The 17,723-nt window shown below is 49.0% G+C and overlaps 1 protein-coding gene and 1 non-coding gene across 2 annotated transcripts; one reads left to right on the top strand and one right to left on the bottom strand.

Moving 5' to 3' along the window:
- Positions 1 to 2,002: 2,002 nt before the first annotated feature.
- Positions 2,003 to 2,075, top strand: TRNAM-CAU (transfer RNA methionine (anticodon CAU)). The gene has a single exon. It is a non-coding gene; the product is annotated as a tRNA-Met (tRNA).
- A 4,615-nt stretch (positions 2,076 to 6,690) lies between these two features.
- On the bottom strand, positions 6,691 to 10,691 carry TLE7 (TLE family member 7). Its single transcript, XM_049622937.1, has 9 exons — positions 10,291 to 10,691; positions 10,167 to 10,189; positions 9,957 to 10,015; positions 9,219 to 9,431; positions 8,869 to 9,110; positions 8,521 to 8,662; positions 7,971 to 8,124; positions 7,342 to 7,415; positions 6,691 to 7,029 (listed from the first exon to the last, which is right to left on the bottom strand). The coding sequence occupies exons 1-9, from the start codon at positions 10,599 to 10,601 to the stop codon at positions 6,925 to 6,927; spliced, it is 1,323 nt and encodes a 440-aa protein (XP_049478894.1). The 5' UTR covers positions 10,602 to 10,691; the 3' UTR covers positions 6,691 to 6,924.
- Positions 10,692 to 17,723: the final 7,032 nt, after the last annotated feature.

Raw genomic sequence — 17,723 nt, 5'->3', positions numbered from 1 at the left:
GAGCAAAGTTTGGGAAGAAGTGACAGAGAGAGAGAGAGAAACATCTCTGCTAGTTCCAGGCCGCTGTGCAGGAGGAGCCCAGGAAGATTAGGATGAGCACACAGAAAGGGAGGAAGGCAGGAAGGCCCTGGATGGTTCTGCAGGACAGTCTGTCTGGTCTGGCTGGGAGGCTGAGGGTCAGCCTTATCACTGCAGGGCCCCGATGGCTATTTCCCCTAATGGGCAGTGAGGAACCACTCAAGATTGAGTAACGGGATGCCCTGCAAAATGTGTTTAGAGAGATTCCTGGAACAAACCGTGTCCTGTCCTCTGCACAGCGGGAGCTCGGGTTTCACAGCTCTGACAGTGCCTGAGAACCCCTCCAGCTGGGGGGTGGGGGGGCTGCCTGTCCTGCAGCCAAGTCTCCACCTCTAATTCTTGGGGCAGAATTTGTGCCACCCAGGATGAAAGGGAGGGGAAGCCACAAAGTCAAAGTTGGGTAGGGGCTGAGAGAAAACCAAAGCCAAGCCGCTCACTGTCCGTGCTCTGCTGTTTGCTCAGTGCACACTCTCCCTCCAGCTTGGAGTCTGGGCGGCAGATGGTAGCAGAAGGTGGCTTGGGGTGGGGCACAGGGCCCCCCCAACCCATCCTTCTGAATGTGGGGTACTTAGGGTTGGCTCAGATCCTGTCCCTAGATCGCAGAACACCCAAAGGAGGAGGCAGGACTAACACATAGGAAACAACTGAGAACAACCTCAAACCACAGGATGTGCTACAGGCACTTCGTGCCCTAGGAAATCCCGGCAGTAAGAAGGAATCAGTGTGAACTGTGGTACCAGAGACAGCCTGAAACCTGTTTCCAAACCCTTAAAGGCGCAAAGAGGAGGAAGAGGCCAGTCCTACCAGCTATGAAAACATATTATTTATTACTCTGGCGAAAGCAAGAATTCCACACGAGCTGGAGAACTAAAAAGTTGACAAGTTAGCACAATGTTCTTACCCCATAATAATCGCTGGGTAAATGGGATGCGTGATGAGTCCTTCCGCAGCAGAAATTTTCCTGCAGGAATAAAGAAGAAGGGCGGGGGAGAATAAGGAAGGAATGCCTTCTTGGAAATGGTTGTATGTTCTGCCCACCCACCCATCCATCCACCCAGCAGTTTTATCACAATGAAACGTGAAACCCTGGTCAGGGGAAATGATGCCTCTCTTCTGCCCTTCAAGACGAGATGCCCCTTTTAATGAGGGAGTAAATTATTGTTAAGAGGATACAAAAATACAGAATCCAATAAACTGGCAAGTCCAAGGTAACCGTAATTTCTTCCCTGTGTTTTCCTACTGAATTCATCTCTCAAGAGTTTTCTGGAATCTTCTCTCGTTTCCCCTACCTCACTCCCACCCCTATTCCAGGACCTGGGCCTGGAGACCTCACGCCCCTAACGGCTCTCAGGCCCACTCTCCTCATCCCGTTCTGTCCTCGCCCGCCTGCTACCAGGGCCTTACCCACCCCTGGCTCAGGGGCGCCTCCTGCCGCCCACCCGCAGCCGGTTCCAGCCCATCCAGCCTCCGTTCCCACCCGTCAGCACAGCGAGCCTCAGGTCAGCCCGCCCACTTGCCAGCTCGTCGTTGTCAGGATTGAAGGCATCGGCTCGGGCAGCCCCTCTCACCTGCCCTCCGCCGGAGCCAGGCGCTTGCCCTCTAAGTGCCCGAGCGCGCCGGAGGGGTCATCCTCGGAGGCTGTGCACCTGTCGGGAGCGCGGCTGCTCGGGGCCGGGTCCGTGTAGGGCTGCCGGGGCCCGGGGCGCGTTCCGTCTGACAAGACCGCTCCTCTCCCTGAAGAGCGACCCTCCTTCCCCATGTGCCCCCAAATATCCCCGCGTATTTGCTTGTGCCGGCGGCCTGGGACCCGCGGCGGGGACTCCCGGGTCTCTGCAGGGAGAGATGGACGCGCGTAAGCAGCTCGGGCGGCGGAAGGGGCCGTAGGCACTTCCCTTCAGTGGTAAAGAAGCCTTTCCTTCCAGCGGCCCTCTTGGCGCAGTGGGCAGCGCGTCAGTCTCATAATCTGAAGGTCCTGAGTTCGAGCCTCAGAGAGGGCACGGTCATTTTACTGTGCTCCAACGCGGCGTCTGCATAAAAACTAACGAAGGGTGCTTACAAGCACCACAGGTAGAGGGGATGCCCTCCGTAAAGCAGCGTCCTGCCCAGGCGGAACTAAATCCTGGCTCTGCACACAGATCCCCCAGCTTCGCTAAACGAGAGAGCAAGCCGCAAGCAAGAGGAAGGACCTCGGCCACCCTCTCGAGCCAAGAATAAAAACCTGTGAGAAAAAAACACGCCGTGTTGGCGCGACGGGGGGGAAATGGACAAGGCGGTGCCGAGCGGCGCACTGCCTTTTACAACATCTGTGAAAACCAATCTCCTGGACCACTTCCGATCTCCCTTTTCTCCCCAGCTTCCTCTACTCGGAGCAAAGCTGTGCCTGCACCTTCTTTTGAGGCTGTATCCAGAGACTGTACCCTCGCTCTATTCCAGACCAGGCTTTCGAGAGCGGGGCAACCTGGGTAGTCAGCGCCCGTCCTCCACGTGGCCCGGGACCGAAAGGTGGGGCGTGGCACTGATAGCCCAGGCGACGCCAAGCTCCACCCAAGGCTCTAGCTGAAGACTTCAATTTTTGATTATTTGGTTTACAGTAGCTTCCAGTTACTTTGTGATTTAATCTCCATTATTTAGAAGTATATTTATTTTCCAAAATAGGGAGATTTCTAGTTTTATTATTCATTTCCATCTTAATTGGTTGCATTGTGGATGTAGGATATATATAATATGATATATATATATTTCTTTTTAAAGTAAGTTTTTACCCACTGAGAGGCTTGAACTCACCACCCAGAGATCAAGAGTCACTTGCTCTACCAACTGAACTAGCCAGGAGCCTGGGTCATAGAATATATTCTATAAGAATTAAATAGCTCAATGTATGGTCGTTTTGTAAATGCATTTTGAATATTTGGGATAAGTATTCTGTACTGGTTGTGTGCATTGTACTAAATTTTCTAATCACGTTAATCTTCTATATTCTTTTTTTAATTCTTGTTATATTTTTGTATGTTTGAACTATCGGTTATTTTCGATTTTGTCATTTGTATATACTTTGAGGCTACATTAATAAATGCATAAAGCATAGAATTCTTGTATCTTCCTTGTGAATCAAACCTGAATTGAACACTTACGAAGTGTTCATCTTTATCACTAGTATTGCTTTTCATTTTAGACTACATGTGGCCTAACATTAATGTAATATCAGCTTGTTTTGATTTCGTGTGTACAAGAAACACCTTTTTCTAGTAGTTTCCTACTTCTATTATGCTTATGTTTTAATGTCTCTTTTAAACACCTACATTTCATGGGGTGCCTGGGTGGCTCAGTTAAGCATCCAGCTCTTAATTTCAGCTCAGGTCACGATCTCTCAGTTTGTGAGATCCAGCCCTGTGGCAGGCTCCACGGTGAGCCTACTTGGGATTATCTCTCAAAAATAAACAAACATTAAAAAAAAAATAAATGCATATATTTGAGATATTTTTAGTCCAGTCAAATAACCTCTACAGATTAATAGGAATATTTACCTTATTTACATTTAATATAATTACTGATCTATTTGGATTTAAATCTACCATTTTAATAAGGTCTCCCTTTTTGTTCTGCCTGTTCTTTGTTGTGCATCTTCTTTTGGATTGCTTTATTATATTTACATTAATAAACTAATAGGTTAATGAGTTGATAGATTATATTATTAATATGAATAATAACATTAGTGTTATTATATTCTATTATGCTAGTTTTTTCCCTCTATTTGGAAACTGTACCCTTGTTTACTATTCTTTTAGTAACTAACCTTGAAGTTCCAATGCTACTACTTGACTTAATGAATACTGCTATTATTTGGGACTTTTACCTTTTACTTTTTTTGGGGGGGGGGGGGGGGTAACCTCTACACCCAACATGGGGCTTGAACTCTTGACCCCCTGAGATCAAGAGTTTCACGCTCTACAGACTGAGCCGGCAAGGGGCCCCAGCACTCTTACCTTTTTTCCAAAAAAAATTTTTAAATTCTTTTCCTTTATCACTCCGGTTGTGACCCCCTCAACTTATGTGCTTTTTCTTTTTTCAATTCTCTTGGACATATTCCTAACAGTGGAATTGCTAGGTCACATGGTAACTCTAGGTTAAGCATTTTGAACTACCAAACTGTTTTTCAAAGCAGCTGTACTTTTTTTACAATCCCAACAGCAGTGTATGGGGGCTCCAATTTCTCCACATCCTTACCAACACTTGCTGTTGTCTCTTTTTTAGTCCAATTGTCCTCGCAGGTGTGAAGTGGTATTTCATTGTGGGCTTGATGAGCATTTTCCTAATGACCTTGTTGAACATCCTTTCATGTGATTACTGGCCATTTGTATACCATCTCTGGAGAAATGTCCATTCAAATCCTTTGCCCTTTTTGAAATTGGCTTATGTGTCTTTTTATGGTTGCATTACAAGACTTATTTATATATTTTGGATATAAAGAAATTGGATTTGCTAATATTTTCTCCCCTTCTATGGGTTGCCTGTCCCCTTTCCTGTCTCCCTTGAAGCAATTTTATTTTGATGAACTTTTTTTTTGAAGAAATAAACGTTGCAGAGAGTTGAAGCTCCCGTCTATGACCCAATTTCGCTGCCTCCCTCTTCAGAGATTACTATTCTAAATGTGATCTTTTTAATTCCCCAATTTTGTTTTGTTTTTTAATTATGCAAAATACCCATAAATGTTAACATCTTAACCACTTCAAGGTGTACGGATCAGTGGCACTAAGTATATTCACACAATTTGCCACCAACACCACATCCAGCTCTAGAGTTTTTTTTTTTCATCTTGCACAGTTGAAACTCTATCCCAATTAAACCCTAATCTTCCATTTTTCGCTCAGGCCCTGTAACCACCATTCTGCTCTCCATGAATGTTGTAAATACCTCCTATGAATAGAATCACAGTATTTGTCTTTGTGTGACTGGCTTATGTCAACTTAGCATAAGGTCTTCAAAGTTCATCCATGTTGTAGCAGGTGTCAGGACCTCCTTCCTTTTAAGGGTTGAATAACATTCCATTGTGTGTGTGTACATTACATGTACATCACATTTGCTAATCCATTCATCTATAAATGGACACTTGTTATAAATGTGTGTCTATTTGTCTATAACCCAGTAGGCTAGATTGACCTCTACCCTCTGTATCATATTTTTGAATGGATTTCAATTATGTATATTATTTAGAGGCACTCTGGCTATAGGAGGGGTAGGCGGACTTTGACCAGCACACCAAATTTGTCCCACTGCCTGTTATATATATATATATAATTCCATTGGAACACAGCCACATTCATTCATTTATCTATTGTCTATGGCTGCTTTCATGCTACAACAGCAGAGTTGAGGGACTGGGGCAAAAACCATATGGCAAAACCTAAAATATTTACTATCTGGCCCCTTAAGTAAGTCTGCTGTTTCCAAGGCACTAGTAACAAATAGATTCCAAAATGTGTAACAGCTCAAACATCAGCTTCTCTTCCACAGCATTAGTCCAAAGCCGGCAGTTTTCTCCATGTTTGATTCATGTACACAGGATGCTTCCACTGCACAGCTCTGCAATCCCCAAGGGCCTCCATGTCTTTGCCTTGAGCTAGTAGAAGGGGATCAAGAACCTGGAGGGGACCCCCGTACTCCTTTAGCCTCGGTCCAGGAACGGAATTCATTTCTCACTCATGATTCATCAGCAAGAACTAGGTGCCTGACAATATCTCAAAGTAAAGAACGGCACACTGGGTCCCTGGCTTCGTGCCTCCTCCCAGTGACACAAGCTACAAATTTCAGTGGGAGGCCAGCTGTCTCAGCCATGCCAACACCCAGCAAGTGAAGAATCAGAATGAGCAAGAAAGCAGGCCGGTATGGCTTGATTTCAGGAGATGGGCTTTTTCTGCCTGGAGAGGGCCAGATGGAATATTATAGAAAGCCAGAATGAAGAGCAGGCCTTTCAAAGATTGAGATAAAACCAGGTATCATCAAGCAGTTGCTAAAAGGAGAGAGAGAGAGAGAGAGAGAGAGAGAGAGAGAGAGAGCGCGCCCTTCCTTGGGATATGGTTAGACCAGCTCATGGACTCTTAACCTGGATCAAGAATTGAGTGTTGGGGGCTCCTGGGTGGCTTAGTCAGTTGAGCGTCCGACTTTTGCCCAGATCATGATCTCGTGGTTTTTTAGTTCGAGACCCACATCGGGCTCTCTGCTGACAGTGCAAAGCCCACTTTGCATCCTCTGTCTCCCTCTCTCTCTGCCCCTCATTCACTCACACACTCTCTCTCTCTCCCACTCTCTCAAAAATAAATATTAAAAAAAAAAAGAATTGAGTGTTGGTGGTCTAATGACACCCCAATACAGTCTGAAAGTTTACACAGGTAAATAGGTTTCTTCTTGAGCTTTCTGAAGGCTCCAAGAATTCTGACCCCCCTCCAAAAAGTTACAAACAAAACTAAGTGTGGTCTAAAATTCCTTCCACATCCTGGAAGCTGCTGAGTGGGGGCATAAGCAATCCATCACTATAAGTTTGTTATTTGGAAAAACTGACCACATCTTAGGCCATTTTGGTTTTTGCTTTTCTATTTTGTTAGTTATAAAGTCAGGTTTCCCCACCCAAACCCAGAAATCAGTGGTAGAAAAATAACAAAGGAAAAACCCCTAAGCCATCTCATAAAAACCTGAGAGCACAGGCTGAGCATGTGCCAGGGGCGGGGGGAATGGACAGATGACGGTCCATCGAGGGTTAAGGTGGAGGTATCCGGGGCACGGAAGTGGTCATCCGCTCTACCTGCTGACCTTCCCCGGGTCTTCGCCAGCAGGATCACAGCACGCCAACCTTCAATACAAGAGCTGGTAAACGGTGGCACTGTTCTTGGAGCCTGTGACCAGATACTGGTTGTCAGAGGACACATCACAACACAGGATATCTGTAGACTCCTCTGCCTACAAGGAAAGAAAGCCAAGAGTGACTACAGGCAGGGGCCAGGCTCGGGCCAGAGATGAAGGCCTCACTTAGGGCTGTGTCAAGGCTAAGGACAGACCTGAGCCTCAGTCTGGAGACAACAGGGCAGGTCTCGTGGTTCAAGGTGAAGTCCATGAGTTCACTGGACCTTGGGTCCTCATTCCCCTTGATGTATTAAACGGCCCAGATACCACCCCGGAGGTACTTTCCAGCACTGTCCTTGGGACCTGACACAATGGATCTGAGGCTATGAGCTCTGAGTGCCTGGGTGTGCCCATCCCTCCTCCCAATACCTGAAACAACCTTTGTAGAGAAGGTGTGGCTAAGCAATGGATCGATTCATCCAGCGTGGTCACAAAATAGCTCCCTGGCAAAGGAAAGGCAGATGGAGAGGCCAGACACCAAGCTTGCATTCCAATCCCAGCCTCATTCCCAAGGGGACTAGGGAAAGGGCAACTCTTTCTCTGCCTCAGTTTCCCCATCTATAAAAATCAGAGATAAGACCCAAGCCATTCCTTCATCTGGTCCTACCCTCCTGCTACACGTGGGATCATGGTCAGTATCACTAAACAAAAGGACAATCAGATGGGATTTCATGTCTCTTCTGCCTGCCTGTGTCTTCAGGCTGCTGTTCTGTGTAGGAAGGCACCATTACAGAGAGAGCCAGAAAGGAGAGGGAGGGGGACAGAAGACAAGCAGGGTGCCAGACCACAGCGGGAGAGGAAGCGGTGGGGAAGGGTAGGTGGGTGCAGAGGCAAGAGCAGCAGGCAGGAGAGTCGACACCTGGGTCTTGGCTTGGCTGCGCTTGGGGCTGGAGGGTGAGGAACAGACCCTGCAACAAGGCTGGGCCCAGATTCTGCAGATAGACAGACACCCCATGGAGTGACAGAGCCCCTAGAGGTGTCACCTGGCTTCAACTCACCACAGGAGGAAAACTTGAGGTTGTGGTGGTGGATGTATTTGTTAAAGAAAACCTTCAACTTCTCCCTCCGGTGCGTGTGTAGGATTATGATGTCACTGTTTCTCAAGCCTACTAGCACCCACTCTTCACTGGGGTCATGGGTAATGCTGAGGATCTATTTGGGAAAAAAACTGGAGTCAGGGGTGCCTGGGTAGCTCAGTTGGTTAAGTGTCCAACTTCAGCTCAGGTCATGATCTCCCAGTTCATGGATTCAGGCCCCGTGTTGGGCTCTGTGCTGACAGCTCAGAGCCTGGAGCCTGCTTCAGATTCTGTGTCTCCCTCTCTCTCTCTGTGCCTCCCATGCTTCTGCTCGTGCTCTCTCTCTCTCTCTCAAAAATAAACGTTAAGAAAAAATTTTTTAATTAAAAAAAAAAAGAAAAGAAAAGAAAAAGGACTAGAGTCAGTGCTCCAAGCTGCCAACACCATCATTTGTGTCTCCTCTTGAAACCCGGCCCTTCCTCCTGCAGGACCCCCAGCTCCCAGCCACCGTGACTGCCCTCAGCCCTGGCACCTCATGCCGGAAATGGTGCTCCTGCACCCTCTGGTAGCTCCTCAGGTCCCAGGAATACAGGCTGGCGTCTTCACCTCCTGTCCAGAACTTATTGCCTGCGATGTCCACGCATCGGGATCCATATTCAGGGACTTCGTGCTTCCTGGAGGGAAAACAACTCATAGAGATTCACGCACTGGTTAAACACTGGGAAGTTCTGGGCCCAGGAAGCCCCCAGGAGTGCCCCCCCACCATATATTCTCCTCACAGACTCCCCTGATCCTACCACACAGAGCGGGGAAGCGCTGTCCAGAAAGGGACACAGGCTTTCCCAAACACCTTACTGTCAAGCCCTCCCCTAGGTCATACCTGATCAAGATTTGGTTCTGCAAGTCCCAAATCTCGACAAATCCTTTGAAACAAGCCAAGCAGATCTGGGCATTGGAGGAGAGAGCCAGGGAATAGCACATGGGGCCTGTGGAGGCCAGCTGTGCCCTGATGCGGGGCGTGGGTGCCAGATCCCAAAGAGTCAGGTTCCGGGACAGACCCCCAGTGATCAGGCTCTGCTCATCAGGCAGCAGCTTGCAGGCGAGGACACGGCTCTGATGGTCCTGCAGGGACAGTTCCCACCCTCACATCACCACCTTAAGGCACAGGGTCAGAGTCTCACGCCAGAGATCATACCCGGGTTCCCCAAGCCTATCCCAAACACCCCTCACCTGGAAGTCCAGCTGGGCCTGTGGGGCCTTGTTGCAGGCATGCAGAGCACTCTCGTCCCACACCTTAATGTAGCCGTGCCCACACGTGTACATGTGGTGAGTCGAGCCACTGATGGCAATGGCGTAGACCTTCTTTCCATGGCGGACATTGCCAACCTTCCAGGACTCCCGTGGGGCTCTGTGCCTGACCACCACTTCATCAGGAACGGGAGGCTAGGGACAGGAGAAGGTAGGCGGCCATCAAAGGGCACAGCCCCAGCCTACTGTCATCCACAGCCTGCCGGTCCGCTGACTGAATTCCTAACTGTTCACCCAACAGCTCTCTCTGAACCGGGGCAAAACCATGTTCTTATCTGGGGACCCCAGACCATAGACATCCTCCTGCACTAGCCACATGGTGCCCAGGCTTCCCTCCTTGACACACAGAGCCACATTTTGAGACAATTCTGTGCATCAGCAGGAAGAGCAGGACCTGGCACAGCACCCCCCGTGGACACAGCTTTCGAAGAGGTGACACTGTGAGCTGAGGGCCCTACATCTTGGTGACGAGGGCAGGGTAGCCTAGCTCAGAAGAAGTAGGGAGCTGCAGGACCACCCCACCACCACCACCACCACCACCGCCTAAGGGAGAGAGAATGAGGACACACTGCATGCCCTCACCTTCTTCTTACTAGCTTCTTATTTGGGGCAGGGCAGGGGAAGGCAAAGATCCCAAGTTTGGAAAAATAACACACTTACAATTGCCCTGAGGAATGACCAGACTTCTTCACTGGGAGGTGGCGAGGGGCAAGGCTGGCCTGCAGGGAAATATCAACACCCACCCGCTCACAGAGAGGGGCAACGGATAGCAGCAGAACCGCAGGATTCAACGAGAGGGCCGCTGTCCTGACACCAGGCCTGAGTCTTGTCCCCCACCTTCCCTGCCCACGCGTCCCACCTGGGACTTACCACACTCGGGTCCTGGCAGGAAGCTACGACACATAGAGAGCAGAGAGGGGACAGCGCGTGAAATGCAGGGCTCTGTGCTGGGATCCCATCTCCCACCACCAGTCTTGTTCAAGGGGAGACCTACTTGCGATCCAGTTCTGCTGCTGCTTCTGGCTCCGCCTCAGAAAGCCAGCTGGCCTGGAGCTCAGATCTGTCCAGAGGCTGGAGGACCCACTGTTGTGGGGTCCCAGAGCTCATCTCCTGATAAACCGGGCCATGCGGCGTCTGGGGAGCCGGGGGCTGCTGAGGCATCCCACACTCCCCCTCTGCTTGGGATTCTGCTTGGTGCTCATGCTGGGAGGAAATGCCAGAGCTTTCTAGCACGTTCCTCCACTCCTCTGGTTCATCATAAATTCTGAGTGTACTAAACGAGGCCCCCTCCTTCTCTCTATTCATGTTCTTAGATCAATCAAGTGTCTGAGCCACCCGGTTTTGGGCTTGAGAAATGAGTCCATCAAACAGCTCCCGGGGTTACCAGTTCATCCTGATCCCCTGTAGCAAGAGAGAACAGATGCAGAGACACAGATGTGCAACATTCAGGGCCTGTTTAGGAGGCTCTGAGAACACCTCTCATGGTGAGAGGATTCAAAAGACGGGTGGCTGACTAATGTTTTACCCTAAATGATGGCAGTGATGGTGTCAAGGGTGAACGTTTCTCACAGACACTTTGAGATGTTAGTAGCAGGTGTTGGGTTTTTCCTAGACCCATCTAGACAGATGGCATTTCCAGTCCTTTTAAATCCGAGTCGCCCTTTAATCTGGCAATATACCTTTCAGATGAGGACTCACTCCCAGTGTAAACATGGGGTAATGGGAAACTCCACTCATGCCACAGGCGCTTTCCCTGCCTTCAGGGGATCCCCGAAGGCAGTATGCAGACATGATGTTCCATTTGGATGGAGCAAGGTCACACAACCACAGAGAGTTTGCTGGTGGGGACATTCATCTATCCCACCCTATATGGTCATTCTGAGAACTAAATGGAATCCCGTGTAGAATACTCAGAATTATGCAAGGCTACTGGCAGACCTTCATTAAATGGCAGTGAGTGCATTTATCTGCGGACTGTGCCGGGGACCAGACCTTTGAGGATTTAAAACAGACCATCTGCCTTCCCCCAGGCCACCCAACAGCAAGCCCTTGGACGGGCCTGGGGAGACCCAGCGTTCCAGAACACAGCAGAGCAAAAGCTCAGCCACAAAATGAGAGGTGGTCTGGGGAGGGGGTCTTCCCCTGTCTATGGAGACCATGCCTGGACGACCAAGCTCAGTCCTTGGTTCTCAGAACCCACCCTCCGCAAATGCCCCATGGTCACCCCAGAGAGGCCGGGTTGCCTGCCTTTGGGAAGATGTAGTTGTATCGCCAGACTCCACTCCTCTGAACACTTTGAGCTCTAACTATGTGTTTAGCCTTGAACCAAACACACTCCTCACAACCGTGTGAGCCACATTTCACAGATTTTAAAAACCGAAGCTCAACTTTGGTTATTTAACCAGAAAGCACAGGGAAAAGGTTCAAATTCCGCCCTGTCTGGCTCTAAACAGTCTCCTTTCCTGCCTCTCCACGAGGAGAAGGAAGACAAATATCCACTGTCTTTACAAAAGTGGTTACCTGGGGAACCTGAGTGGCTCAGTGGGTTAAGGGTCCGACTTAGGCTCAGGTCATGATCTCGTGGTTCATGGGGTTAAGGCCCGCATTACCTCTGTGCTAACAGCATGGAGCCTGCTTCAGATTCTGTGTCTCCCTCTCTCTCTGCCCCACCCCCATCCGCGCGCGCGCTCTCTCTCAAAAATAAATTTAAAAAAATTTAAAAACAAATGTGGTTACTCTCCTACCTAACACTGCCACTTTTAGGGATTTAGCCTGAAGGTGCACTTAAATATACACAAAAAGGACACCTGTACAAGCAGAAGCACCACAGCACTGTTTGTGACAGCAGATGACTGGAAAAATCCAATGGCCACAGGAAGGGACTGGTGAAATGTCACAGTATATGCATTCTGTGGAATACTACACAACTGTTAAATGTAATAAGGACGCATCTTCAAGGACTGGAGAAAAATCCAAGGTGTGTTAAGGAGGGGAGGGGTGGATCTAAGGTTCAGACAAAGGTGCATAATAGCAGCTTTGGTGAAAAGAAGGATGGAAATTAGAACCTATCTTTGCATATGTTTGTATGCACAGAAGAAATCAGGAAAAGCAGTCGTCTTTGGGAATGCAAATTGACCCAAAGGAAAGAAGAATGGAAGATTTGGCCACCGTAGAACCTGGGATAGTTTTTGCATCTGTGTGGCTCCTGGAATCTAAATGTAAAATAGTTAGACCTTGAATCTTTTCCTTGACCAAATCCATCTTTCTCACCTTCCCCCAAATGATAATTTGGGGTCCTTGTGATGCTCAGTTACTTGTTTAAATAATTTAACCAATTCATCCTGACGCCTTCAGCCTGCATTAAATGGGCCACGAGGGCTGGCTCACCCTGCTGAGGGTGGAGGCCCAGAGTACCCACATTCCCAGCCAGCGTGACGAGGATGAGCAAGCGGGGACTGGCAGCGAGCTGCCCTTGGGTAAAGCTTAAAGGCAGTGAGGTCATTTAGCCAGTATTTCACAGATGAAGAAGATTTCACCCTAAGAGTAAGACAAGGCTTTCTAGAAAGAGCAGAAGGAAGAGTCACTATCACTGAACCCCACTCTGCTCTATCCCCAGAGCTGCAAATGTAGAGACCCCACTCCTTACCAAGCAACTCCTACCCCAGGTTCCACACAAAACGCTAGTGCTAGGGCTCCATCCTGCCCACAAGGCAAGCACTCACCAATCCCCATGGCTGGAAACTCACCCTGGAAGGCAGAAAGCCAAACCCCAGAGAAGGGAAGGCAGCAGCAGAACGGAGACCTCTCTGGTGCTGAAACTCTTCCTCTCACACCCAGGCACAGCCCCCTCCGAGAACTGCTGCTATTTTTAAACCTTAGCTTAATTGATAATCAAGCCCTGGGTCAGAACCTGGGTCAGGTGTCCTGGCCATGAATGGTACCTGAATGGTTCCTCAATTCCCGGGTGGGCGTGGCCACAACCTGCCATTTCCAATTAGACCCTGTGTCCTTGGAAGAGGGATAAGATGGAGGTCTGCCAAGTAAGGTCAAGGCAGGAGGCAAGATGGAGCCAGAAACTTTTGTGGGGGAAGTCTCTGGATCGGGTTCGGGCCGCCCACTAGAGCCAGCATTTGCACAGAGGCCGAGAACTGGGTAGAGCTGTCCCCAAGAGCTGGTTTAGATTCATGTCTTCTGGTGAATCTCTTTGGGATTGAAGGCTGGTTTGGGGCTGAGGCCAATATGGGCTTTGATGGGAGGAGAAGGGGGCCACTAGAAGGGAAGACCAGGGAAGCCTTTCTTTTCAGGCACCCCTCATCCAGTGGTTCTTAAATATGACACCCGGAGTGCAGCCCCCGCCCGCCCCCCCTCGCCACAGAGACTCAGATTCTGTAGGTGTGGGGTGGGGACTGAGACTGCCTTTCTAACAGGTTCCTGGGTGCCACAGTTGAGAACCACTGCGAGCCCCTCAGTCTGGTGGTCCCCTCCTGCAGGAGAGAATGGCGGTGAAGCTGGATCCCCTCCTGCTCTTCCCGTCCCCACCCCCCCCCCGGCTCTTGCTCACCCTTCCAATTGAACACACTCTCTTCCACTCTGGTTCCTTTCTCATTTGCTGGCTTCCTTCTTTTGAAGCAGCAGTCCTGAAATGGCTGCTGTCCACAAAGAAATCTTTTGACCCCTAATCTCCAAAACCCACTGTCTCTCCCCTTCTCTTTCCCCCTCACTAACACACCCCTCATCCCCCAAAATTTTATTACTGCCTGTGGTCTCCCAGATAATGCCTGGCATTATCCTTGGCCCAGTATTTGAGATCTGTCCCCATCCAGGCTCAGCCTGTTCTCGCTTTTTCCCTGACTGCACCCTAACCTGACCCCAAAAGAACTTGACTGCACCTTTCCATCCTCATACTTCCCTATGCTGTTCCTTCATCCAAGAATGTTGTTCCTTGTCCACTCATGCGTCAAATTTATACTCCCATGTACTCTGAGCATGGTGCCAAGAACCAGTGATCAAGCTAAGACACGGCCCAAGTCCTTAGGGAGCTCTGATTTGAGAGGGCAGGACAGAGGGTGGTTGATGTAATTCCCGAGCTGACGCATGACCATTTTTGGCGAGTTATCCCTTTTTTGACGAGTTATCCCTTTTTTGATTCTCACAGGAAACACACAGCAGTGAGGCATGGATTTTATTGCTAGTTTGGAAATATGAGAACTAATTCGGGGGGTCAGAACATCACAGGGACTTATCCAGGGTCTCACTGAACAGGTGGGAGAGCAAGGGTCCAAAGCCAGGCCTATTTGATTTTTAAAAATATGCTTGAGAGAGAGCTGTAATGAATCATAGGAGCTCTTTCTATACTCCGCGTATGAATCCTTTGGCAGACCATGTGCACTGCCTGTGTCTCTTGCCAACCTGTGGCTGGCCTTTTAGCTCTTAATGGTGTCTGTAGATGAATGGAAGTTCTTAATTTTAATTCAGTCCAGTTTATCTATTCTTTTAAGGTTAGTCTCTTTTTTTTGTCTTATTTAGGAAATATTTTCTGCCTTCAATACCATGATAATACTCTCCATTGTTTTATTCTAGAAGCTTCTCTATTTTACCCTCTACATGTAAATCTACAAAACTTGGCAATATCTAGAAAGGGAACACAGAGGGTCCAGGACAGAAGCCTGGGCCTCTCTGAAGGGGGAAGCAGCAAGCAAAATGGTGAGGAGCCCAACCCTTCCATCAAACTCCTGATTTGAAGCCCAGGCCTGCCACTTCTCGGTTGCCAGCCTGTGCCTCAGCTTTCACATCTGTAAAATGGAGATGACAAGATTACATCCTTCTTAAAGCTGAGGTCAGACCTGGAGGTTTAAGAGGGCTTTGAAGAGGCCAGGTTTCAAGTAAATGCTCACTGAGGGTGAGCAATTCTTAGGGGCCTACGGAAGAGGAAAGAAAAAGAGAGGGGAGAGAGGCCAGTGGGAAGTCCCCTGTGCAGTGAGGCAGCCCACAGAGGAGAGAGTTGCCAGCAGAGGCATAGGGTCTGGATCCTAATAGGCTGCATTGCTGGGCACTGGGCATGCTTCTCTGTGTCATCACTGCCCCCTCTCGGCTGCCCCAGGAGGGAAGTCACATCTAAGGAAAATGAGGTTCAAAGAGTTTAAGTACCTTGCTCAAGATCACACAGCAAGGAAGGGCTGGAGTGAGGGTTTGAGGCCAGGTTCACACAACCCCACACGGCCCTCTTCCAGGCTGCAGGGAGATGGAAAATGCCGGGAACAGGGGGCCATTTGGCTTCAGCAGCCTGGAGGTGGTGGTTTCTGTGCATTCTTGGGCCATATTAGCACTAGAATGCTAATATGTGAATCGTCAGACATTGAGAACAGAAGTGGGGGTACAGAGTACTTAACTGAGACATTTGAACAAAAGAAGAAATGGGGCAGCCTCTGTGGGGTACAGTGTCAAGAACAGTGGTTCCCAAGCTCAGAGGCAAGTTAAGGTAACCCAGGTACTTACCAATGCTCAGGTATCTGTGCCCTCCCCATTCCCGTTAGTAGGGAAGCAGCCTGGGCAACAGCATTTTTCAGACCTCCCACTGTGATTCCAATGCAAGCTAAGGTTGAAAACCATTCAAGTAGAGGGTTTTGCAGAGAAGGGTAACAGGAGCACAGAGATTGTGAGAGAGGGTAGAGGGAAGAAGTTGGGAGATATTCCAGAGGCTGGGGAAGGAGGGACAAAAATGATAAAGGAAGACCCCTGTGGTCTTGGGAATAGTTGAGGTCATGGGCACAGGAGGAATTTGAGATGGAAAGGGAAAATGACCACAAAAAGATGGGCAAAGACAGTTTCACCCTATTGTCCCTCTGCCGAGCCCATGGATGGAGGTGCCCATCCTGAGCCCAGGCTATACTAGGGTTGGTGGCCAACAGGTAGGACCAAAATTGTGTGAACCAGAGTGTTGGAGCTTCCAGGAAAGGAAACAAAATGGGTCCAGGACTGCAATCAAATGCATCTGTGCACCCACCCACTCACTCACCACCCTTCCCTCCAAGTGGCCAGTGAGCACAGTTTTACTGCTCCCTGGTTGCACTGGTCTGGGAGGACACAGGGCTGAGCCTACAAACCTGGCCTTGACCCTTGTGAATTTAGGTCTTTGGAGTGAAACTAACAGTTGAACTGTCAATTATAAATCAGAGTGGAGAGTGTGACCTGATGAACTTAGGGAGGGTGTGACAGGGGAATACAGATAAGGGGGACACACCAGATGTGAAAGATCACGAGTGATCCGTGAGGTGTGCGACATGAAGGATGGGAGGCATCAGTGGGGAAAGCGGTGGGGGGATGGGGAGGAGAGCATAGGAGAATGTTCTAGGTAGAGAGCATAGCAGGTACAAAGGTTTGGAGAAGTGTATTTTATTTTTTTAACTGTTTATTCATTTTTGAGAAACAGAGAGAGAGTGCGAATAGGGGAGGGGTAGAGAGGGAGACACAGAATCCAAAGCAGGCTCCAGGCTGTCAGCACAGAGCCCAATGTGGGGCTTGAACCCATGAACCATGAGATGATGACCTGAGCCGAAGTCGGATCCTCAACTGACTGAGCCACCCAGCGCCTCTGGAGAAGGCATTTTAACAAACGGGAGAATTTTCTAGGGGCTGGAGCACAGGGAGTGTGTTGTGAGGGCAGGGAGGGCAGGGATGTGTGTTCTAATCTAGGGAGACTAGGTGGGGAGCAGCAAAGGATTCTGAGCTGGGGGAGACAGGAACGGACTTGTGTTTTGAAAGGACCAGGCCTTCAGTGGATAGTTTGGGGGAAGGCGGCAAGATTGGAGTCTGGAGACCAGTTAAAAATGCTCAACATTAGCAGTCGTTAGGGAAATATAAACCAAAAGCACAATGAGATACCACTTCCCATCCACTAGGATGGCTAACACAACAACAACAACAACAACTAAGAAAATGATAAATGTTGGTGAGGATATGGAGAGACTGGAATGCCAGGGCATTGTTGGTGGGAATGTAAAATGATGCTGCTGCCGCGGAAAGCAGTTTGGCAGTTCCTCAAGAAAGTTAAACACAGAATGACCATATAACCTAGCAATTCCACTCCTAGGTACATACCTGAGAGAACTGAAAACAGAGGCTCAAACAGATTTTTGTACACCAACATTCACAGCAGCATTATTCACAATAGCCAAAAGGTACAAATAACCCAAGCATCCATCAACGGACGGCTGGATAAACAAAATGTGGTCCATCCATACAAGGACTGTTAGTCACCAATAAAAAGAAATGAAGTGCTGACCATGGTACAACGCGGATGAACCTTGAAAACCTTACACTAAGTGAAAGAAGCCAGACACAAAGCCTGCATGTCGTATGATCCCATTTACATGAAATGTCCAGAATTGGCAAATCCAGAGAGACAGAGAGCAGATTAGTGGCTGCCAG

This window comes from Panthera uncia, assembly GCF_023721935.1.
Source record: "Panthera uncia isolate 11264 chromosome E2 unlocalized genomic scaffold, Puncia_PCG_1.0 HiC_scaffold_20, whole genome shotgun sequence".
Classification (NCBI taxonomy): Eukaryota; Metazoa; Chordata; class Mammalia; order Carnivora; family Felidae; genus Panthera; species Panthera uncia.
This window is presented reverse-complemented; position numbering and strand designations above follow the sequence as displayed.